Genomic DNA, 22,992 nt, shown 5'->3' with positions numbered 1-22,992 from the left:
AATAGTAATTTCCCTCTGCCCAAGGCCTGCAGTAAAAAATGTCAGGGAGATTTATGGCTTTTAAGATTCTATAGATTCTCAGAGGTTCCTGCTTCTTAGAGAGTCTGGTGCCATCTGGGATCAGACAGGAATGGAAGAAGCATCAGAGCCTTCAGAAGCTGGGATTTTGTAGGCAGTGGGCTGAATCAAGGCAGCAGGAGTTAATTCTAGAGATGCACCTGGTCTGCAGCAAAGCCTTGCCATGATTGCACGGGGCCAAGACGAGCAGGAATGTGTCACTGGGACAGTGGGAGATGCTCTCAGGGATGATCTCTGGTCTCATGGTAGCTGTTCTTGCAGTCCCAACTCTCAGAGATGGTTTCTGTGATGCAGCTGGAGCAGTGCACTGGAGCTGTAGCAAGCAGAAGAGAAACTGCTTGTGTCTCATCCCAAGATTTATACCTGTGCTGTCCAGATGCTTTAAAGAGCTCCCCTCCCCTTGAAGGGAGCCCTTGGCAGTGTGTGTATTTATGAGGGAGGTGAGTCTTGGGGAGGACAGTCATTTAGCAGAACTTGGTGCTTGTACTGAGCAGTTAATCCAGACCCAGGCTTGGGAAGCACTCCAGGTTCACTGAGCAGCTGGACCCTCTGGATCAGCTCTAGTCTGCCAGCAGCTGGCACCTCAGAGGCTCAGAGCAGGCCCAGGAGCTCAGCTCCAAACAGTTGGATGCCTGTTTGCTGCCCCATGGACCTGCTTGGGACCCTGATGGCCATCACTGGGGTGGATGTGTCCTCTTGTCACCTGGGTAAGCCTCATCTGCCCTGCCCCACCATGCTTGGCTCACAGCACTGGATCTCACAGCAGTTTGAGTAAACCAGAAGCAACTGGCTGGAGCCCAGCGTTGCTGTTCCTCAGTGCCTGCTCTGTTCAGCTGCCAGTCCCCAAATGGGCTTGCATGGCATCTCGGAGCTGTGGGATGGCATTATTTGCAGCAGCTCTCATTAATGTCAGTGAAAGCCTTTCTGTTTGAGGTGGTAGGGCTGGTGCTCAGCAGCTGCTCAGACGTTCCAGCCAGTGCCAGGCGTTTTGCTGCCTCGTTTGAATGCCCAGTGTCATCTGAACATCTCTGTGCTCCTCCCGTGGTCACACTGTCATGGGCAGCTGTCAGGCAATAGCAGAATTGTTCTCTTGGTAAACAAGTGATGTTGTTATTGGGGCTGCCCCTCATGTGGCAGCAGTGCAGTGTGTGCGTGGGGTTGCTAATGAGGGATATCGTGGGGCTTGTTATTTTGAAAGCCTAATGAGCCATCTTCTGGTTCTTTGCAAAGTGTGTGGATGCTTCTCCCCATCAGCTGCTTCTGTGCCGCATCTCGCACTTGGGTGTGTTTGGTACTGAAGTGTGTCCCTGCAAGTTAGAGCTCACAGCACATATTGGGCATTTTGGAGGACTCAGATCCCATTTATCATGAAATGAATGGCAGTGGACATCTGGGAAATGTCTGGATGAGACCGCTGCTCTCCTTTCCTCAGACACCCTGCGTGTGCTCGAGGGCTGAGCTTCCTTGTGGCTCCAGTGAATCCGTGTGTACTGGGCACCCAGAGTTTGTCCCTTAGCTGATTAGGGATTTTCCTTCATGACAAATAACTATTTTTCTTCATTATTTTTCAAAAAATAAAATAATTAGGGCATCCACCCACCCCTTGGCTGGCATCCTGCAGTAATAGGCCAGCATGTGTTTTCTTCAGAAGAGGAAGCAGGTCTTGTTTTGAATTTTCAAGGCAATGGTTTATAAATGAGCCTGAAAAGCCTGTGAGGGGCAGTGGGATGAGAACCCATACAGAGAATAAATCTGAGAAAGTAAATCCCAGAAAATACATCCCAAGAGATTGCTGCTTGGCATAGCAAGTCCCAGCCCAGGCTAGAAGCCCAAGAGAACCCCTCCTCATTTGTATATGACAGTGGCTCCAGGCTTTGCTTGAAGATAGCTATCTTTGGGTTCCTAAAACATATAAAGGTTTGGCTTCACGCTGTGCTGCACATCCTATTCATGGGTATCTAATTTGATTTTGCACCCAGTTCATGTTAAAGGGCTGCGAGTGACAAATTACTCTTGGCCTGCTGTGGCTGTCACTTGAGCTGGCATTGCATGGGGTGCTGGCTCTCTGCTCACCCATCGACTGAGCAGATTTCCCCACACTGCCTCGCTCCCCTCCTTACCTACATGGCTGTTTCCATTTCCTTTGGGTTGTCTCGTAGGAAAACACAGTCTAGCAAATGCAATTTTTTCCACTCCGTTGCTTCCAAGTTCTTTCCAACGTTGCTTGTCGCTGCCCCTTGTGTCCAACAGCCACAGCATTTACAGTTAAATTACTTTCTGTCTTCTCTAATATCTTTTTAATCTGGTTTCATTCTGACTTTTAGAAATCCATTGTAATCATCTCAAACGTGACATCTTCATGAACTCTGCTATACCAGTGCCTGCTCTGTTAGCATCTCTCATCTTACATCTCATGTATTTTACCATTTTTGTTATTTTCAGATGAGCCCAGAAAGAAATATATGGAATCAGCAACACCACCGAAAAATTCTCAGGAGGGAGGATTCCACAATTATCTGTTCCTTACAATCAGGACTGTATTAGTGAGTTGCTGATAATAGTTTTTCTACAGGGCAAGCAGAGAGTATATTGATGACTGACTGGATAAACTTTACAGTGGAAATCAAGACTGAAATAGCAGCAAAGACCAGTGTCACAGTGATATTATCAGCAAAGAACAGGTCTTATGGAGAACCCTGTTTGTTCAATGACTGGGCTGTGGTCCTGATGCAAGGACAGTAGTTATTCAGCTTGGGACACTAACCTTTTGTGATCTCTTTCTCTCTCAGTTTTTCAGGGGAAAATTGTTATTGTAAGGTTGAAAGGATTTTACAAAGTGTAGAGAATCCACTTTTGAATGTCTGTCTTTTAATAACCCTCTGCAAGATGGTTTTACTGTCTGTCTCCTGCAGTCCAGTTGGGTGATAAGGTTTGTTCCTAAGGCTGTAATTTTTGATGAGGAGAGAAGCAAAATGGCAGTCTTGAATTCAGTAGAAAATACCATCCCTGAGACCTTGTCAGAACAATACTCATATTCCACATCTGTCCTGGTCGAATTGGGTTGCCTGGTCTGGCTGAATTATTTTATAAATATTAAAATACTACTACTAATAAGTAATTATCAGGGCTGAGATGTGCCAAAACTGCAGAGTTGGGTTGTAAACCCAGTGCCTTATTTTTATGAGATAATAGCAGCTCTGATCTTCTTGTTCCGGTATGAAGCTCAATGGAGCCTGGTGACACGATGGCAATTACTGAGTGTTTGCATGGCAGTGGTTCTGTGGAGCCTCTCCTGGGCCACAGCCTTGCAGTTTCCTGCTGTGCCAGTCCTGGGCTGTGGGCTGGTGCTGCCACAATTGACGTGATCCTGCTTGCAGCGCCTCTGAAATTGTCGGCACATTCTGGATTAACCAAGGGGCTGACACATTCCTCTGGTCTGGGTTGGTGGTGTGGAGATGAAAGGCACTAGGCTGAAACATGAGCTTTTCCACAAAGGCCATTGTACAGGGTAGTTATTTAAAAGGCAAATTTTTTAGGCAATTTGCAATAATAGGAACCAAGGGCCAGCCTTCTTTTAATACAGATGAAAGTGCCTAACTGCTTTGAAACTGAGGAGCTAGATACCTCCTGTATTTTTATGAATTTGGCTCTGGTGAGCAGCCTTGTCACTGCTCTCCCCCCACCATCCCTCTCTGATCTAAGTTGCTGTGTAGCAAGAGCTCTCACCATCTCCCATGGGGAGGCTGCTGCTGCCTCGGCATTTACACACCTGGTCCCAGGCTTACAGTTGCCTTTCATGTGCTGTGGTCCGTGGATTATGTCCAGGAAAGGGGTTGCTGGAGGAAAATAACTGAAAATACTGCAAGAGGTATGTTCCAGGCTGCTCTGAATGGCCCTTTCATCTTTGCCTCAAAAAAATCAGTGAGAGTTGTAGCTCTGTGAAAGGATCATGGCTGCGCTCAGGAGTGACAGACCCATTTAACGTTTTGGTTTCTGTATTGGAACTGAAACTTTTACAGTGCTGCTTCTATTTTAGGGACCTATTCAGCAGAGATGTTCCAATGCAGATTAATCTGTTAAGCTCATCCCACCTTCTGAAAATTGTCCTCTTTATTTTCCTTTGAACTTCTCCTTAAATTCCTCCTGTGTCTCCCTGGCAGGAGCTGGCTAGTGGACAGTCACTGTTTATCACGGTGGCTGTGCTGCGCTCTGACTGCTCTGTGTGCCTGGCAGTTGTCCTGTGTGCTGAGCACGGCCCCTCTGCACCTGGGATTGCTGCTGTGCTCCTGCTCAGCACCCTGACACAGGGGTGTGCTCCCTGGGAGCGTGGAGCTGACTGCAGTCTGCTCTCTGGATGAGACATCCAGGGCTGAGGAGCCAGGCAGTGCACTGCCCTGAGGCCTTCTGCTCCCATGTGCCTGTCTCTGCTTCACCCAGACTCATCGCAGCATGGAAAACTCACACAGGCTTTGCTCTTGCAGATCTTTTCTCGTCTTTTGCAGTGTTGATATCTTGTGCAGAGAACGTGGCTTGGAGCTCTCCAGGGTGTCTGGGTGCAGGGTGAAGAACATGACCCTTCCTCAATGCTCTCCAGCACAGGATCCTGAGGGGCTCAGCAGACAGCACTGGCCAGGGCAGGTGTGGCTGTTCTCAGTGAAGTTCTCTATGCTCAGAGGTGGTGGAACTGAAGCCCAGGATACAACAGCTCTGTCTGGAAGCATTTATGTCTGGAGGCCATGATTTTTAGGGATACACAGCATACTTTGATGAAGGAGTGGCTCTGCTCCCGTGTGAGTCAATCACACCACAACTAAAGCTTCCAGGGCATTTGAGCCTCAGGATTCCCCTTAGCCCAAATGTTCAGCTTCAGGCGTGTTCCTTCCATGTAGTGGTTGGTGTTTCTCAGGGCAGTGGGTGTGAAGCAAACCCTGCTCCACTCCTTGCTGTTGGAGCTGTCCCACTGGAGCTGACAGGCTCTGCTGTGTGGAAGCTCTGTGGTTCCTCATCTCCCCAGCAAGGCAGCCTGGCTGTTGGACAGTCGCTTCCCCACCGGCTCCTCACTGTTGATGACTTCTGCTGGCATCTCACTGAGTTACAGGTGTGAAGCCAGAACTGGCAGAAAGAAGCTGATAGGAATGCAGCCAGGTGGGAACAGCCTGCTGCTTCATCTGCTGAAACCTGTTTGTCCTGCAGTGTGTTTATTCCTAGTCTATGCTGAAGAGGAACTACCTGAACAGTCCAGGTCTGTGCCTGGTGCCAGGGGTACAGAGAGATTCCTTTCTCTGGTGCCCACTGCTTCTAGAAAGGCTGAAGCCCACAAGGAGGAAAAGTCTCACTTTCATTGCAGTTTTGACTGGTTGTTGTCCAGGGCTGGCCTCTGGAAAGAGGCTGAGGGGCAAAGTGCTCTCTGAGAAATGCAAAATGCAATCATGCTGTACTTCTTCTGCTGTTCAGCCCCAAGGATTTTGTGTGATCCGAGTAAACTATCACAGGATTGGCAGCACACACAACCCAGTCTTCCATCTGCTTGAAGGAAGTCTAAAATTATGCAGCATATGATCCATAGCTGCACTGGAGCACGCTCTGCCCCTTGTTCCTCTATCCTCTGCATTTGCAATAGCTCATATCACCCTGTGGGGTCATGCCCAGTGGCTGCTGTGTCACCAGGGAGGCCAAGGCCATGTGTGACCTGGATTGGATTCGGAGCAGGGTGTGGCTCACAGCAGACAAAATGACCCCATCCAATGGCTGCCATTGCAGAGAGACTGGCAGCTCTGGAAGAGACCCACAAAACCTGGGTGCCTTCCTGTGTTGAGCAAAGCCTGGGGTGAGAGGAAAACCCCATGATATAGGAGTATGTGTGTATGACAGTGACGTGTGGTGGCCGTTACTGCCGGAGGCACTGCTGGGTGCTGCGGTGGGGTTAGAGCTTCTGACAATGAGACACTGATTCATCTGCGGTCAATGTGTTTTTAAAAGAATGCCACTGAACTGTCAGTCTGCTTTCTCCTGGCCAAGTGTGGTCTCTGCAAGGCTCTTTTCCTTAGGATTCCTCCTTCCCAGTGACCTTAATTTTCATTTTCCTTTCTCAGTCTGGTTCCTCAGGCATTTGTGTGTCTGGTCCAGGTGGGAGAATCCTGCTGCCACTTTGGCCAGTGTGGCCACTTGTACAGTGGGAATGGGGCTGTGCTGGAGAATCCACAGGGTTGTGGTGCTGGTGCTCAGTGCTGTGTTGCCAGTACAAACCATTTCCAGCCCTGTGGGGAGATAGAGCTGGGCTGCTGCAGCTGGAGGTCAGCAATTGGAGCTGGCACAAGGCAGAGCTGTGTGGCTGAGCTCATCTGACAACACCAAGCTGTGACTCTTCCCCACTGCTCTGCTTGGATTTGGATTTGGGGATTTGGGGGTCAAGTGTAGCTCTGTGCAGCTTGTGCCATACCCTGCTGTTAATTCAAAGCAGTTTCTGCCAGGTTTGTTCTTGCAGGGGAAGGAGGGAGGGTGGAGGGTTCGGATGGCAGTCGACTGGGAGGCAGAGATAAATGAAGTGTTGAGCTCTTAATGAGGAACATGCTCCATTGGTTTGGGTTTCCCTCCCCACCCATCCCACTCTTTTTAATCTGTGGCACAGTCTTGGGAGCAGTTTGAGAACGGAAGTGATTTCAGACTGGAGGTGACCTCATCCGTCTCCAGCTCTGAGGTGGAGCAGTGTTTGGAGGCCCCAGCCAGAGCTCATGATGCTCTTTGAACGCTGCAGGCGAGGGGCTGAGGCTCCAGGAGAGCCCTGTGCCTCCTGCCCAGTGGTGAACAGCTGTGCAAGGGGGTGGGAAGTGGGTAATGGCTGGGGGGGTTTTATCTTTCTGTTGTCATCTTTCTTCATGCTAGAGTCGGGGTGAGTAGGAAGGAGAAGCAGAGTCTGGAAGAACACAGCTGGACAGGTCACATATCAGAGCAGTTCTGGATGAAAGGTCCAGCCCTGTCCTGCAGGGTGCTGAGCTGTGCCCAGCTGGAAAACATGCAAAGTGTGATCATGTGCCGTGTGGAAAGGTGCTGAAGGTATGTACATGGATGGAAGAGGCCCTGCTGCATTCTTTGAATCTGAGGACCCTGTGGATCAGCAGAGAAGGGGATCAGAGCCCTCCTGGAGGCTTTGCTTTTTAGGACCCAAGATGTCAGTGAGAAATCTGGGAGATCTGAGGATCTGGAGCATGGGGTGGGAGCCAGTTGGGGTGTCAGCTGCAGGTCCAGATAGTGATGAGGAGCACATGAGACAACAGATGCTACTTGCAGAAACTACCAGATAATTCTGCTTCCTGACATGGCAAAAGGCCCTTCCTCCTGCCTCAATGTCTGCTATTTTGAGGTGGCCAAGATTTTCTGTTGCACAGATGGAGCCTGGAGCCCTTGGACTCTGCTGGTGTCCAGCAAGCCCAGCTCTATCCTGGATGCTGGAGCTGGTCTGCCAGATGCAGCTCTGGACTTCAGTAAATATCCCTGTTTTTCAATAAGGACAGCTTCCAAGTGCTGTCTCACAAGCTGTGTGGGGGTGTCCAGCCACTTCCCCTTAAGCTTAGCTGTCTTCTGGCTCCAGCTGCAGTTGAAGAGATGCTGGGCTGTGGTAGGCTATGGCTGGGAAAATAAAAGCAGACTTTTCTCATGTCTCTGTGGCTGTGCGGCTGCAGAAACTCCCTGTAGCTGGATAGGCAGTGTTGGAGGGGGATGAATTGACTGGAAGAATTTGCTTTTCTCTTGGCCTTGTCCCAGGTGGCACCAAGACTCCTGCTTGGATATAAATTCCCCTCCCACCACTGCTAAACAGGGCGAGTTTAACCATTCTTGAGATCTAGCAAGAGGCTTTCTCCAGCCCCCCTGGCCCTCTTCCCTGTTGCACTGGGAGCAGGGACTGAAAATGAATCCTGTTGTGACCATGTCACAGTGAGGACAAGAGTTTGCAGACTCTCCTCCTTCCTGCCTCAGAATTGTCTCTGTGCCTGTACGTGATGAAGCAATCTCAAAGTGTGTGGACACACAGGTATTTTGTGTTAAAAATGCCCCTTTTTCGCCCTCTGCTCATCATCCCACAGCTGTGCCCATGACACTGAGGTGCAGTGACAGGTGACAGGTGCCGGCTGGGTTACAGAGGAGCTCTGCCATGTCTGTGAGAAGGAGTTTGGGTCAGTGGAGCCGCAGGAGAGGTGTGTGCTGCTCTCAGTGGTGACGGCTGCCTGGCAGGGCTCAGGACCCCGGCAGCCCCCTGCATCTGCAGCCTGTGTGTGTGAGCCCCAGCAGCATCCAGAAAGGGACCATTATCCCCAAGCCTTGCCTGCTGCTGAAGTCAGGAGGGCACAATAAAGATGTGTCCCGGCGGCAGCCTGCAGCGGGCTCGTGTGCCAGGAACAAAAGAGGCTTTGTGCGAGGCGCTGCCTCTGCTGGGAGGTTTGTCAGCCCTGGAGCTGGGACGGTAACCCAGGGCTCCGTGCCCAGCCCTGCTGGCTGCTCAGGGCCTCCCCTCATTCGGGGCAGGGTCACTGTTCTTCCTTCACCGGGGAGGTCTTGGCTTGCCTGAGCACGGCTTTGCCCGGTGGGCTGGGGCTGCAGGAGGCAGGGCTCCCCTGCTCTCTCAGGTTCAGCAGCCCTGTGCTCTGTGGCCCGGAGCTGTGTGCGCTCTCTGCAGCGTGTTAAGTCCCCGGGAGTGGCCTCAGGGTGGCTGGGACAGGGCTGTAGTGGACCAGGATGGCAATGTCACTCTGCCTGGAGCTTTGAGGAGAAATGTGTCCTGGGAAGATTTCAGCGGAGGTGTGCTGAGTGGGACAGCTTGACAATATGTGATAGCAAAGCAAAGGCAGATTGCAGAAGCAAGGGAAGCTCCTGTGCTCGGGCTGTTGCACCAGACACATGAGCTACACTTTAGGAGGATACACTTTACAGGAGGATACACTTTAGAGAAAGCTCTTTTCCAGCCACTGAGAATGGACCTGAGGCCTGGCTGCTCTCCCGCCTCTGGCTGCAGCATCAGTGCTGTGTTATTGGGGGGCTGAGCATGGTGGTGCCTGCCAAGAGATCCAGAACTGCCCTCTCCAGAGGGGTGTGGTTGGAGGTGGGATAATCAAAAACACAATGGGGCAGAGAAGCTGGTGATGGGATTGGAGCAGTAAGACAAGTTCATGTTGGGAAGGATCCCTCCACAAAACTGTGTAGGATGCTTTAGGATTTTGGTTTTGTGGCAGTTTTGTTCAGCCAATTGCTGCTACTGCAGTATCACAGGGTGTTACTGTCGCTGTGTTTCATTCATGCTGTGTCCAGATATTCCATCCTTTCTCACCTAAGAGCAGTGTTCTCCAGGAACACTCAGTTCTGCTTTCTCCAGTCAAGACTAGAAAGATTTTGTTGCAACGGAAAGGAGAACTTAGTATATGTTCTGCTGCTCTCTGCTGTTATCGTGAGTCCACCACAGGCACCAGATCTTCCAATGGGAAGAATCTCTGAGGGGAATTGCAGGGCCCATGGGCAGGCTGAGAGGAGCATAATGTCTCTTCTGGCTCTGAAAAAATGTGTACTCAGAGAGGAAGCAGCAAGCACAGGAAAAGGGTAGCTGCCGAACACAAACTGCCAAGAATTAAGCAATCTGTTTTATAGTATGAAACCTCCTGTTGAGCAAGAAGACTATTTTCCCTCCCAAGCAGGTGTGACTGGTAAAGCAAGGTGGCAAAGTGCTCCCAAAGTTCAGCTGCCAGACGGGACCAATGCTTCCATAGCCCTTCCCACACAGGGTGTCCCCAGTTTTTATCCCTTTCCTCTTCTCCCTTTTTTGGAAGCTGCCTAGACTCTCCATTTTCATCCCCACTCTGTGCTTTTGTGCTGCACAGGCATCACTAGCACGTTTTGCTCTTTTGTGGGGCAGTGGGGTACGTGGTTGGCCCAAGCAGCATGTGCATAAAAATGAATGCATGGAGAAGGTGTCTGGGTAAAGATTTCTTTGCATAGCATTATTTGTGCAGAACCCAGATATAGAAAAAAACCCCAGGGCGTGGTGGCTGTTAATTTGGGGATCCTGGCTTATCAGGGGCAGATTCCTTTCGGATTTGAGAGGGCAGGCCAAGAGATGTGGGAACAGCTTTATCAACCCCTCCTCTGCTGCCATGCAGAGCAGTAATTTGGTGTAGCTGTGCTTGGGAGCAAGTCCTCTGTGCCTTCAGGGAAGTGGCCTGTAGGTGGATTAATGATGGAGCTCGGTCACAAAATCAAAGGGGGAGGCTGCAGTGCCTCCCAGGTGTTAATTTTGCAGAAGGGAGGTATGAGGTCACTGAGGAGGGTGAATTCAGCCTCTGTCCCAACTGGCTGGCTGTTCACTCCCTGCGTGCTCAGGAGAGCAAACCCTCTCTGGAGCCCTTTTGCTGTGTAGCTGCTCCTGTGAGCCAGCACGTAAATGGAAACAGATGGCTCCATCTCAGCGGTTAGCAGGAATCTCTCACTGCTGCAAAACTGCTAATGAAGTCTGGGGCTGGACTGAAGCAGACAAGGCTGCTGTGCTGGTGGGCTGTGCTGGGCTCCTGGCTCAGTGCTGGGGTGCCATTGCTGGGCTGACCCCCAGCCTGGCCAGCTGTGCTGTGTCCTGCAGCAGCCTCAGGCAGGGAGTTCATCTGGGTACTGCAGAGCCACCAGGACCTGTCAGTGTCCACCAGTCCTGGTAAATGGTCTGTGTGGTCATCCTTACTGTGGGTTCCACACCTTGCAATTCACTTCTGTTTTATGGAAAGGCATGGGGAGCCCTCTAGTATCTAACACAGTCTCTGCTGAGACTCTGAGCCAGATATTTCTTCATCTAAGGTTCTTTGTTCTGTTTCACTATAAACTCAGACTAACTAGTCTTATTTTTGCCATACTGGTCAACATCTCCCTGATAAGGAAAAGCAACACTCAGCAGTTACTATTACTCTTAAGCTTGGAAGAAACTTTATTTAAATTTCCTTTGACAGCACAGTTTGATTTAGATGTTCAGTGACTTGAAGTTTTCTCCCATCATCACATAAAATGTGAATCTCCAGTCACACTGCAGGGCACAGGGAAGCGGTGAGTTGTGCAGCAGAGGTGTAACCAGGCTTGGTGTTTGCTGGAGCAAGCAGGTGATGGAGAAGGGGAGAGAGAGGTGTTGGAAAGCATTTCTTGATTCTGTTTTTGATTATTCTGACAGCTGCCCCCCAGGCACGGCCTCAGTGTCTGCGATGGCAGGGTACAAGGAGCCACTCTGAATGCTGGATGGCTGCACAAGCACAGGCAAGTGGGGAACAATGCTGGTCCCCAGCTGCCTTGCTGCCCTTACCTTTTCTCTTTCATTCACACAGCAAACTGCCAGGCTCCGTATCTGCCTGGCTGGTCCCACAGCTGTGCCAGTGGCCCACAACACAGCTGTGCTGGGACCCCCTCGGGCAGCCGCGCCTCGCTGCGCCGTGATCCGGTGTGGGCACCGGTGTGTGCCAGCCCCAGGAAGCCCGGCCGGGCCGCTAACGGTGCCAGAGGCGCTGGCTGCTCGAACCCTGCAGGGTCTCTGCAGCCTCGTGGCTGCGAGCCTGGCACCACTGGGTAACGCTCCATCCAGCTCTCGGTGGGCAGCCAGCAGTGGGCTGGCACAGATCACGGGGCAGAGAGTTGGCTGCAGGCTCCTGGGATCTGCTGAAAGGCGTTTCAAAGCCCCTCGCATGGAGCAGGCAGCAGTTTGGTTTTTGCAGCCAGGTGCAGAATAGCAGCTCCCAAGGCCAGGCAGGGATGTGGAGCTCCTGGAAATCTCGATGGTTTGCACTGGAGGGCTATAAGCTCTGTGCTTTGAGTGGATTCAGGACATTGTCCATGGAGAACACGGGATGTCACAAGGTACAAGAGGACAGAATTGACAGATTGTCTCTGAAAGCTTCAGTCTGTATATCTCCTGTGAGGGGGAAACTCTGGGAAAGTTGTGGATGCCAGCAGGATAAGTCTTCTCTGTCAGGTGGAACTGATGTGTCAGTGCATCTCTGCCGGTCCTGAGGATGCTTGTGCAACCATCAGGTTTCAGTACTGCTTCCCAGAAAGCCACTTCTTAGTGGCAGGGGAGGACAGACAATCTTGTCTGCTCAGTGAGGCTCTCTTTGGATACTTCATCTGGGCACACAATCCTCTCCTTCTCTGGAAGCTCTGAGATACAGCTCTGTGTTCAATTACCCCAATTTCATCATTGCTCCATCTCTTCCTCAGGTTTCCTGCAGGAGGGTGTTATGATCTTTTTCTGAGAGCACCTCACACCATGGCTGAGAATCAGGTATGCTTCTTTAGGCCCTGCCCAAAAGGAGTGTTTGGCACCACTGCTCATAAATGGAGGTGTGCTGCAACTCCAGCCCAGCTGATTGCATTTTCCTGCTGATTAGCTAATTGCTTCCAGTTGCCAACATCACACTCATTGCATTCACGCTGTGATTTCTGTGTCACCTGGGGAAAAGGAGCAGGGTGAAGCTATGGGAGGGAAGCCTGTGTTTGCCAGGCTGAAAAGGACAAATGCTACTGCAATGAAGCACTCAAATCATCGTGCAGTTCATTCTGCTGTTCATATTGAACCAAGAACAACATCCTGGGGAGGAAGGGAGCAGAATTTCCCTCTGACTAATGCTGCTGGATTGTGCAGGGCTGCGGGGGAACTGCCAGCCAGAGAAACCATCAGGAGGGGGAAGGAAACGGAAAGGGAATCTAATTATCCATCTGCAAAGACAGATGCTGGTCCCAACACAGGGCCCAGCCCTGAGCAGACTGATGTGGGCAGTGACGTTTGCACAGAGTGTTTTTATGGTGGGGCTGGGAACGGGCTCCTGGGGGTTCCCTCTGGGATAGCAGATGGTCCAGCACACATCACAGCGAGCTGGGGGAGACTGGAAGCACACAGCTGCTGTCCCCAGGAACACTGGCCCGCGCTAGGCTCCGAGGCACAGCGCTTCCCAGCCAGGTACGGCTGTGTTGTGTGGAGATGGGGCTGGAGCTCAGGCAGAGCTGTGCTGCTGCAAAGGAAGGAGGTGAGTGCGTGGCCCCCTCTCAGCAGCCTCATCTCGGTCAACTGGGCTGGGGCTGCAAGCCCAGGGGTGAGGGTGGGAAGGAAGGGGAAGGTCCCTGCTTGCCTCTGCTGTCTCGAGGTGCACAAGGACTCTGCTTCATGTTACTGAGTGTGCAGAGGCAGCTGACAGCAGGGAGGGAGGGTATGTGGCTGGAGCCTGGGTATTTGAGTCCTTGTTGGAAGAACTGCAGGAGACCCCCTAGGAAGAAGGTGCCTCTGCCTCTTTGTTCTCCAGAGCTTTTTGGGGTTATTGCTCACACAGTCTGAGGCCAGCTTTTCGTGCCTCCCAGAACTGAAGGTTGCTTTAGCAAGCTGCCTTTTCCCCCTTAATTAATGAAGTCTAAAATTATTTGGTGAGCTGAGTGGGCTCATTTTCCTCTCTTTTGGGCATCAGCTACTCCTAAAGTTATGTTAATTGTAGCTGGAAGATAGAGGTTAGGAGTTCTTCCAAGACAGTTGGCTTTCATTCTCCCAGTAAGGTTTTCAGGAGCCTGCTGGGAGGACAGCAGGGTTAAGAAAGATCTCCTTGCAGACGTGGGAGTATCCACGAGATGGGTGAATTAGGAATGAATCAGGAGAATTTCTGCTTGAGTGGAACGTCTTTGCTGTCCACTGCCTTGCTCTCCATGGTGTGTGCTCAGTGTGCTGTTTGCAGGTGTGGTGTCCCAGCCTGGACTGTCTTCCCCTGGGATGCCCTTGGATTAGCTCCTGCTGGACCAGGCGTAGGTGTCTCACAATGCTCAGAGGCCGTGATGTCCTCTCCAGGTCAGGATTCAGCCTCTTTGGTAGACAGGCCTGATCCTGCATCCCTTACTCATGTGAGCAGTCGTCTCTGTTTCAAAGGGACTACTCGGTGAGTAAGGATCGCAGGATTGGGACCACTACCTGTAACGTAAACTGCATCTTCTGTAGGATCCTGTCACTGACCTTTTCCTATCCATGTGTGTTAACATGCATCGAGAACTTCCAACAAGTGATGTTCTTGTCATTTGGATGGAGAACCTGAGAGCTGGAAGAAGCAGTGCCTTTCCATTGCAGAGGACAAATCCACCATTATTTTCCATCCTCTTCCACCAAACCGCTCTCAGCCCAGCCAGCTTCTGTGCCCCAGAGCAACGTGTACCTGTTTGTATCCCAAACGTTGTTCCTGGCTTCCCAGAGCTGGCAGGGCACTGCTCTGCCTCTCCCTGGTTTTCCCAGCTGTAGCTTTGAGTTGAGAGGCCGGGCGTCTATTTAAGCCTGATTTGTGCTGCGGAGCTGGAGGATGAATCGGAGGGAGAGATGATCAGCAGTAGTGCCGAGGCTGGAGCAGACCTTCCTGCTACCACCTGCTTTCTCCTTCTGTCTTAACGGGCTAAATTTGGAAACCTCTGTCCTGTGCTGAGGAATGTGTTCGCGATGGGAGGAAGCGGCGAGGGCGGCAGGTTTGACCCGTGCGGTGATTTCCGTGCGGCCCTGGCCAGGGAACCCGCCGGGGCGCTCCCCGCTCGGATGCGGCCCTCCCGCGGAACGCTCCCGTACCGCACCGCGGCTCCTCCCGGGGAGACGAGCGGGCAGCGACCCAGGGGCTGCTGGAATGCATCCAGCCGGCTCCAAGCCTGCCCAGTTGGTTATATCGTGCAGATTATCCTAAATGAGGAGCTGGGTGTGAGAAGCTCTGTGAACTCGCTCCAGAGCAAGTCACGAGTTTAAACGAGCTGGAGGTGAATTACGGTCGTAGCTCTTTTTTAAGAGCTGGAAGTGGAGGCATGGCATGAGTCACACAGTGCTTCTTGGGAAGCACGAGGCACTTCAAGTGGAAGCAGGGAGCATAAATACCTTTGAAATAGAATTTTATACATTTCTGGAGGGATTAAGTGACAAAGCAGCAGTGATCCTTGAGCGGAAATTAAAAGTTTGACCTGTGGGATAGGTAAAAGAAAAGATGAGATCTGGCTGCTGTGCCGATTGTGCTTGTGGCACTGAACATGCAGGGGATTAATCCTGTGCTTTGGGATTTCCGCATTTCTTGTCTGGTATCTTGTTTTTTCCTGAGCATCACAGGATGAAGCCTGGCTAAAGCATCAGGGCTCTGATGCTCCCAGAAGCCACTTACATGGAGCCTTGCTTGCAAGTTTGAGGTTAAATTATTCATCAGAGTTTAGATCAGCAAGGCTTTTTCTGTTGGATCAGGTCAGCAGGAGCCTCAGGGCGTGTGCAGCTCTGCCGGTGGTGGAGCAGCAGAGTTCAGACCTTGCGATACCCGTGAGATTCATCTGTCTGAAGTCAGCGCTGATGTTCCTTATAGTGGGAGAGGAGGCAGCAGGAGAAGAAGGGTGGTAACTGAGCCCTGGAGGTTCCCAGCTATGCACCTGCATGGAGGACATCAGTGGTTCCTCAGCCTCCATTGCCCTGGTCCAAGCTGGGAATATATTTGCTGCCTGCTGCACTCCTGTTCAGCTTGAGCAAACAGCTTCTCTGGAACTGCCCTTCCCTTCGTCCTAGAAAACAGCCAGAAAGAAAATTTCCCTTCTGTGGGGAATTCTGAAAATAGCTTAATTGCTTCAGAGGAAGAAACACAAGTGCTGTTATTACGTGACTGACCATGCCAAGCCATGGATGTGCAATTTCTCTGCTCTTCCGTGCAGGCCAGGCTGGCTGGGTCCATCCCTGCTGGGACCCTGTTGCCTGGCTCTGTGATGCTCAAGAGCTTCTGTCTGGAGCAGGCTGAAGTTTTTTCCTTCCATGACATGCTCCTGGTTGTTCACCAAGGACGGAGCCTGAGCACTGCAGTCCCTAAGTCACAGCATCTCTGCCAGAAAACATCTCCCCTGCAGGTGAAGGACTTCTCTGCTGTCCTCCACGGTTTGACGAAGAGCTGGTCTGTGAGGTGGGAAGGACTTGGTGCACCCCATGCCTGTGTTGCCCTTGCTGACTGTTTGGCAGGTTGGGGTTGTCTGCTCTGACACTCGGGATCCTGCAGCCAGTTTGATCCCCGAGCTGCTGCTGCGAGCACCTGCCCCGAGAGGAGCTTAGAGATGCCAGTGGAAGAAAACACTTTGCATTTGTTCTGCATCTGGGGGTGCCGAGTTTTCCCCTGCTGAGCTCTGCTGCACACTACACGAGATGTCCTCTGTTTTCCTTCTTTTAAGGATGGTGTACATCAGATTCCTTGTTGGAGGAGAAGGCCAGGATTTACAGTAGACAATCCTAAGGGCTGTGTGGAAAGAGGATTGTGATCAGAAAGGACAGGGGCAAAACAAGATTGGCGTGGCTGTCTTTGGGAGGTTTGGACACAGATCAGCCCGAGCCAACAACCCTGGGTGTGTCACGCAGCACATCTGAGGGACACAAACGAGTCTGTCATTTATGGTTTGGTGACTCTGAGGATGCCAGATGAGCATCTCTAGGAGGGACAGGAGAGGCTGAGACCAGTTGACTGTCCTTCAGCATTTTGGAAGCCATAGCATTGGCCACTCAGTCTTAAGATGATCTCTGTAGCCAAGACCTGCTTTTCTGTTTCTTTTCCTGATCTGCTCCCTGAGTTATCAGGCATGGCCTTCTGCCTGGAATTCCTCCCTGCTGCCAGCCCTGGGAGCGTGTGTGATGTGTGAGAGCTCAAGGCACTCGGGAGACAGTAGTTCCTTGTTCCTCTCTGCACTGTCAGCACAGCTCCTGGGGCCATGAGCAACACTGTGGTTTTCTCGCAACCAAATCATTGTTGACTTCATCTGTGATTCCAGCCCAAAAGAATGTTCTGATTTGGTGCAGTGGGCTCGTGGGGACACAGCGTGTCTCCATGTGCTTTTGGAAGATGCTTGTGGTTGGTGGCCATGTGGCCTGTGGCTCTCAGACAAGGGTTTTCCAAGCCATGAAAATTCACGGAGGCTGGAGAGGGTTTGCTTGCAGCTATTGTGGTTTTTGGTGCGGAAGGACTGGTGAAACCTCCTGTTATCTCAAGCAGGTTTGGCTGCACCTTGGGTGTGCCACCAGCCATTGCTCTTGCTGCCCAGGCAGGCAGCACGGTGCCATCACTGCCCCTCAGTCGTGTGCCAGTTGCAGACCCAGTCCTGGAAAGCAAGGATTAGGAGGAAGAAGAAGCATCATGAGCATGGCCTGACCTACCACTGAGCTGGGAGACCAATGCAGGGCTGTCAGCTCCCTGGGGAATGGAGCAATGCTGCAGAGTGAGGGCAGAGCTGCCAAACAGGGACATGTCCTGAGCACTGGCAATTCCTACCTGGATCTCAGTCCAGGCCTTCTGCTTGACTGTTACACACAGAAACAACTGGAAACAAAACCCAGTGGGTTTAATTAAGGAGGCTGCTGGGGGAGCAGGGTGTTTTGGAGAAGGGTTTTGTGTGTGTCGTATGACAGCTGTTGTATGGCAGTTTTCCTGCTCTGGGAGTGCTTCCCAGTTCTCCATTTATTTTTGTCAGCCTTTAGGGCCTTGTGCTTGTGACTTCTGACCTCACCCTCTGTCAGCTTGCAGGATGGCAGCACAGGTAAAACATTGGGGGGTTTTTCCCCTCTTCTTTCCTTTGCACACTCACAGCTGCTCCCAGATTTCAGACCCCTGAACCTCATAGTGACTAGTACCTTGGAGCAGAGCCTGGTGTCAGCCAGACTTGGGCTACATGGTGGAGGCCGTGGCTTGTGGCCCAAGGTGACCAGGGCAGGCCCTGCTGGTCTGGCACTCTGTGGAGTCACTGCTGGAGCCCTGCAGATCCCAGAGAAGCAGCAGGAGCTGTGGCTGAGAGCAAGGCAGGAGTATGGCTGCAGCCTGTCCTGCCCATTGGGGAGCAGAAAGCTGCTCAGGAACCCGTGGGGCAAGGGACAGGTTCCTCCAGCAGCACCAGTGCTGTCATCTCCTGTCATCTTCATTATACATGCTGTGGTATTAACCCCCTGCTTTCCAGAATGGTGTGATTATATGAAACCAGGAGCTTTTTGTCTGTTTCATATAAATCCCCAGTTTCTATGGCTGCCCAGAAAAGCCAGAAGGCATAGTTTATAGAAAGGTTCAGAACCCAGACTTGAGATCTGAATGACTTTTTTGGTGTGCTGGGCTGTTGTTGGGTTGGGTTCATCTGCTTAATGAACACACAGATACCTCCTTATTCTGAAACGTCTTCAGACCTTGAATGGTTGCTTGTGAGATCCAGAATTCATCTGCTGCTCTTCCAGTTGGATTCAGAGATGAGGCTGCAGCAGAGCCTGGACTAGACAAGAAATCAGCCTGCACCACGTGGGGACAGATCCACGTCAACCAGGACTGCCATCTGGGGGTTATATTTGAACCCTGCTGTTTGGGGGCTTTGCGGACCCTTGAGACCTTCACCCACACAGCCAGAAGCAGCACGTTTTTGCCGAGAGCAGGTTTCCTCCAGCAAACCTTTGTCTCTGCCGCGTCAGACGGGGTATGCAAGAAATCCTGCAGCTGAACAGGCCCATCTGTCACTCGGAGTGGGGCTGATGGCAGGGACAGCATCCGGTACGTGCGCAGCCTCCCCGCGGGACGCTGGCGGGGCGAGAGACGTCGCTCCTGGCCCGCGGCCGCGGTGGCCTTTGTCCTGTCCTCGCTGGCAGGCTCCTCCCGCGGCACAGGCGGAGGCAGGAAATCCCGGGCAGCTGCCTGGGAGCCTCCTCGCCTCTCCTCGCTTCTCCTCGGCTCTCCTCCTCGCCTCGCCTCGCCTCGGCACCGGGGCGAGCCGAGCCAGCCCTGCGTGTGTGTGCACGCGTAGGCGGGGGGGGCTGCCGCATGGATTTAGCGAAGGCTGGGAGGGAACACATGGGTTGGGGTTTTTCCCTTGGCCCGCGGTGGCTGTCCGTCCGTGCTGCCGGCCGCGGTTATGGATTCGATCATTATTCAGGAGCGGTTGGTGGAGCGGCTGCTGTCTCCCCGGACGCAGGCACAGCGAAGCCACCCGGGCAAGCTGAAGGTACAGGGATGTATTTATAGCGCTGCGCTAGCCGGGGAGCAGCGGGGACAGGAGGGGGGAGGATGGTGCCCGACAAGACGCGCGCAGCGCAAGATGAGACCTCTGAGGAGCAGAGGAGCGGAAAGACGCCGGTAAGGGAGGGACGGTGGGCACGGAAAGGAGGGAGCAGCTCCCCCGAGGGCGCGGTGGGCGGCTGCGAGATGCGCGGAGCTTTTCGTGCCGTTCTTCGATGCGGGGATCACCCGTCTGAATGGCGTTTGTGCGCACGGGGGGGCTCGGGGAGGACTCGGCGCCGTGTGTGCCCACACGCGCCCCGATTTGTGTTAATTAACGCCGCGCTCCTTCTCTTCGGCAAATGCTGGTGGGCGAGTGGCGGTGCCGATGCTCCTGTGCTCAGCCCCAGGCCCGAGGAGCAGATGTCCGTGGCAGATGCCCCGGGGGCTGTTTGTGTTATGAATTTATGCAGCTCCGTGCAATGAAAGGGAGCGAAGGGTCTGCCTGTGCTCCAGGGCTGGGCTGTGCCGCTTCGTGCAGACGCGGATGTGGCGGCCGTGCCTGGCCGGAGGGGAAGGGCTGGAGGAAGGGAAGAGCTGCCGGGGAGGGAGCTGATGCCTCTGCTGAAGGCTGTGACACCGAGAGGGCCCCTGCCCCCTGGAGAGGCGGAGGCGCCAGGGTCCTAGCACAGCTCCATCATTTCTGAAGCTTGCTCCAGACCTTGATAGGGATTATTCTTCAAATTTGCTGTGGTCCCGTGATGTTTAATTTTAGCCCTTTTGAATGTACCCAGCAAAGGCCCCTTTTATCCCCAGGCTGAATGGTGAAGTCACGTGAGATCTGGGTTGGTTTAAGCAGCACTTCCACTGGAGATGTGAGGAGGGAATTGGGAAGGACAGGGGTGATGGAGGCTGTACTTGGAGGTGCAGACAGCCCTGTGAACACCTCAGTACCAGGATCTCTTCTCCTCTGCGCAATCCTGAATATTTCTCTGCCCCCAACAGAAGCAGGGCTTGAGCCCACCCAGGGCTTTGTTGCTTGCCTTGAACTCCCGGGGAGAGCACTGGCTACCAGGGGAGCCCTGGCCACCCCAGCCAGGTGTTAGAGGATGTGAGGATGTGATGCATTGCTGTAATGTCTGGTGAACCAGCAAGAGCGTACCAAAGGGGAGTACGGGTGTGTTTTGCTTGGTGTGGGGTGCTTTGGTTTGTGACAGGGTCCCAAAGATTGGCCACAGCTCTTGGTGGCCTCTGTGGGGGTTTGTGGGGCACGTTCCCAGGCATGTGGTAGCAGGATGCCAGCGGGAACAAAGGCAGCAGCATGAGCAGGCGGTGGGAGAGGGGCTCTTTGTGCCAGAGTGCCGCTGGCTTGGCTGGCTGAGGCCCTTTCCCGACAGCTGGAGCTGCCAAGGGAAGCGCAGTGCAGGAACCAGCTGTCCTGGCTTTTGTCAGCTTGATGGGACCTGCCTTATGAGGGTCAAGAGCACAGGGACGGGGCTGTGATGCATTTAGGAACTCCCTCCGTCCAAGCTGCTCATCTAATGAATAGCTTTTAGCTTTTCATAACCCAGAAAACCCCATCTCAGTCAGCAGCCCTCCCAGGACTCCCCGCCCCATGCAGGGTTGCTCTGCAGATGGTGCCTGGAGGTGGTGAGTGGTGTAGAGATTTGAGCAAGGCATACACCAGGCTCAGGAGTCGACTTGGGCTCTCCTCAAGTGCCGTGCTGATGTTGCCATGCTGGCAGAGGTGGTGGTACATGCCGGTCATGGGCCCGAATGTGACTGGGATAGGAGCACCCACTGAGTGTCTCAAAGCGAAGGTGAGGAACCACGAGTCAAGGCTGGTGCAGAGACCACACTGCTGCTCCTGAGAGAGGGATCCCATTCTGTTATAAGAAGGGGATCCCTTCTCACAACTCACCTTGCATCTCTTGCTTTCACCCTTGAAAGGGCTCTGCAGTGTGTCCATGGCAGGTCAAAGGGAGACATGGCTGGGGACAGGGTTTTTCCCCTCACAGCTCTGGCTGCCCCCCATAGTGAGGGAAGCTCTTCTGTTGGTGTTGCACTCAGCACTGACCTTCCTTGCTGCAAGGGAACTGACTACATGAATCATGGGCAAAGGGCAGTGTCCTGCACCAACTGGGATTTGCTCATTTTGAATATCGTGATTCCATGGAGCTATGGGGAGGCAACCACAGGTTCAGCAAATCCACACTGTCTTGGTTGGGCTGGACAGAAATGGGATCAGGTTCAGCCAGTTACACCTGGAAGAAGTAGAGTGGAGTTGCACCAGAGTGCAGCTCCCCAGTGTCTCCAGTGTCAGCCCTTAGTCATCCAGGTTAAACACCAAACGAGAAACACGCCCCAAGCCTCGGCTATGGTTTCACTAGCACATTATAGTACTATTTCATGTGTCAAGTCACTGAAGAGAGCAGGGTACTCTTTCCAAAGTCTGGTAAAATCAGGGCAGCAGAAGCACAAAAGGGGAGTATGTTGTGTATTTGTGGTACTTGCTGGGAAACACTGGGCCTTTACTGTGAGGTGCTGGCTGTTACGTGTCCACTTTGGCTGTGCTCGGGGATGTGTTTTACCAGGAAGCAAAGCAGCTGTGAGACAGCTCTGGTACTGAGAGACAGAGGCTGGAAGCTGTCTTTTCTCCCTTGTTTTTGTGACCTTGCCATGACCACATTTCTCACCCTGCTTTGTGCACCTCGTTTGCCCTCTGCTGAGCCCTTTGGGTGGCAGTCCGTGGTGTCCCCCAGGCAGGCATTGCTTTGCTGCATGCAGCTCGTCAGAGCTGCCATCGCTCATCACCCGGGGGTCTCACTGCACTGCTGCTCAGGATGTCACTGCCTTTTAGATCAGTCAGTATAGCTGCCAGTGGAGCACTTTGGGTGCTCTCTAATTCTCCCCTTTAATTTCATTTTCTCTGTCACTTCCTGCCTTTCTGGACTGTGGGGTGGTGAAACATTGCTTCAGCTGTGGAAGGTGAGGGAGCTCAGAACCCACAATCAGGGCTAAAATGATCAAGTTTCAGACTCAAACCAAACCTCAATTGCTGGCAGGTAGTGACAGTGCTAAAGGACAGGGTCCTTGGGCCATGATGGCCATCAGCCACATCTGTTCCACCTCAGCAGGCAGCTCCAGAGCAGCCATAAATTGGGAGGAGGAGACTCTGTGTCTTCCCTGCTCAGTGTCCCCAGTGGAACTTTGCAGTCTGTCAGACTAAGGATGCCCAGGGATTCTCACACAGGTGCACATGCAGCTGTAGAGAGCTGCTTGGGAGCGAGGTTGCCCACCTGCAGTGTGGAAATAGGTGTAAGTCAGCACTGCCCTGAGCTCGGCAGCCTGGATCATATTTTGTATTTCTTCGAGTGTGTGGCCCTCACACTGTGAATGGAGATAGTTAAACTTAAGAATTGAGGTGTTCCCTGCTGTGCCTGGAGAATGACTGAGAACAGTCATGTGCTTGAAGGCATCCATGGAATAGGGGCTAGGGCCAGTTTTGAGGAGCTCTTGGCTCCGTGGATGTATCTGTGGTGTGAATCCCAGTGGTATGATTATACTCAGTGATGTTGAAATACAGAGTCTGTGTCTAGCTCAGGCATTTGTGAATGGCTTAGTGTGTGCTCGTACGGAGCATGTGCCATGCTTGTGGGATGCCTGTGGATTTTGTGCTGTGAGAGAGCACTCAGTGACAGGGGGCTGTGTCTGTGGGGTGGTTGGGTGGTAGGCAACACTCCAGTAATACTAAATGTAATACCCTCACCAAAATCATCTTAGTTCTAGTGTCAATATTTCCACATCCTTCCACTTCCCATGCTCCTTGAACTTTGGTCTCTTCAGAAATAACACAAGAGATTACTCAGGATTTCCTCTTATTCAGCCAGGAGTGGCTGTGACACAGCAAGAAATAATCCCCTCTCAGGTC

The 22,992-nt window shown here is 52.5% G+C and overlaps 1 protein-coding gene across 5 annotated transcripts in view; it reads left to right on the top strand.

Annotated features, from left to right (window-relative positions):
- Nucleotides 1-22,992, top strand: part of SEPTIN5 (septin 5) — a 42,147-nt gene that overhangs the window by 8,032 nt on the left and 11,123 nt on the right. The window contains exon 1 of one of the 5 annotated variants that reach the window (XM_040080451.2): nucleotides 12,304-12,367. The exons of 1 other annotated variant lie outside the window; for it this stretch is intronic. In XM_040080451.2, the coding sequence (XP_039936385.1) occupies nucleotides 12,353-12,367 (15 nt within the window). In that variant the 5' untranslated portion in view covers nucleotides 12,304-12,352. Of the gene's footprint in view, nucleotides 1-12,303; nucleotides 12,368-12,596; nucleotides 13,110-18,750; nucleotides 19,069-19,101; nucleotides 19,200-22,992 lie in introns of those variants that run through there. 3 more of the 5 variants (XM_040080447.2, XM_040080448.2, XM_040080449.1) reach the window with 3 other exon arrangements.

Source organism: Hirundo rustica, chromosome 17 (genome assembly GCF_015227805.2).
Source record: "Hirundo rustica isolate bHirRus1 chromosome 17, bHirRus1.pri.v3, whole genome shotgun sequence".
Taxonomy (NCBI): Eukaryota; Metazoa; Chordata; class Aves; order Passeriformes; family Hirundinidae; genus Hirundo; species Hirundo rustica.
Note: the sequence above shows the minus strand (reverse complement) of the source record. Positions and strands in the feature narration are given on the sequence as shown.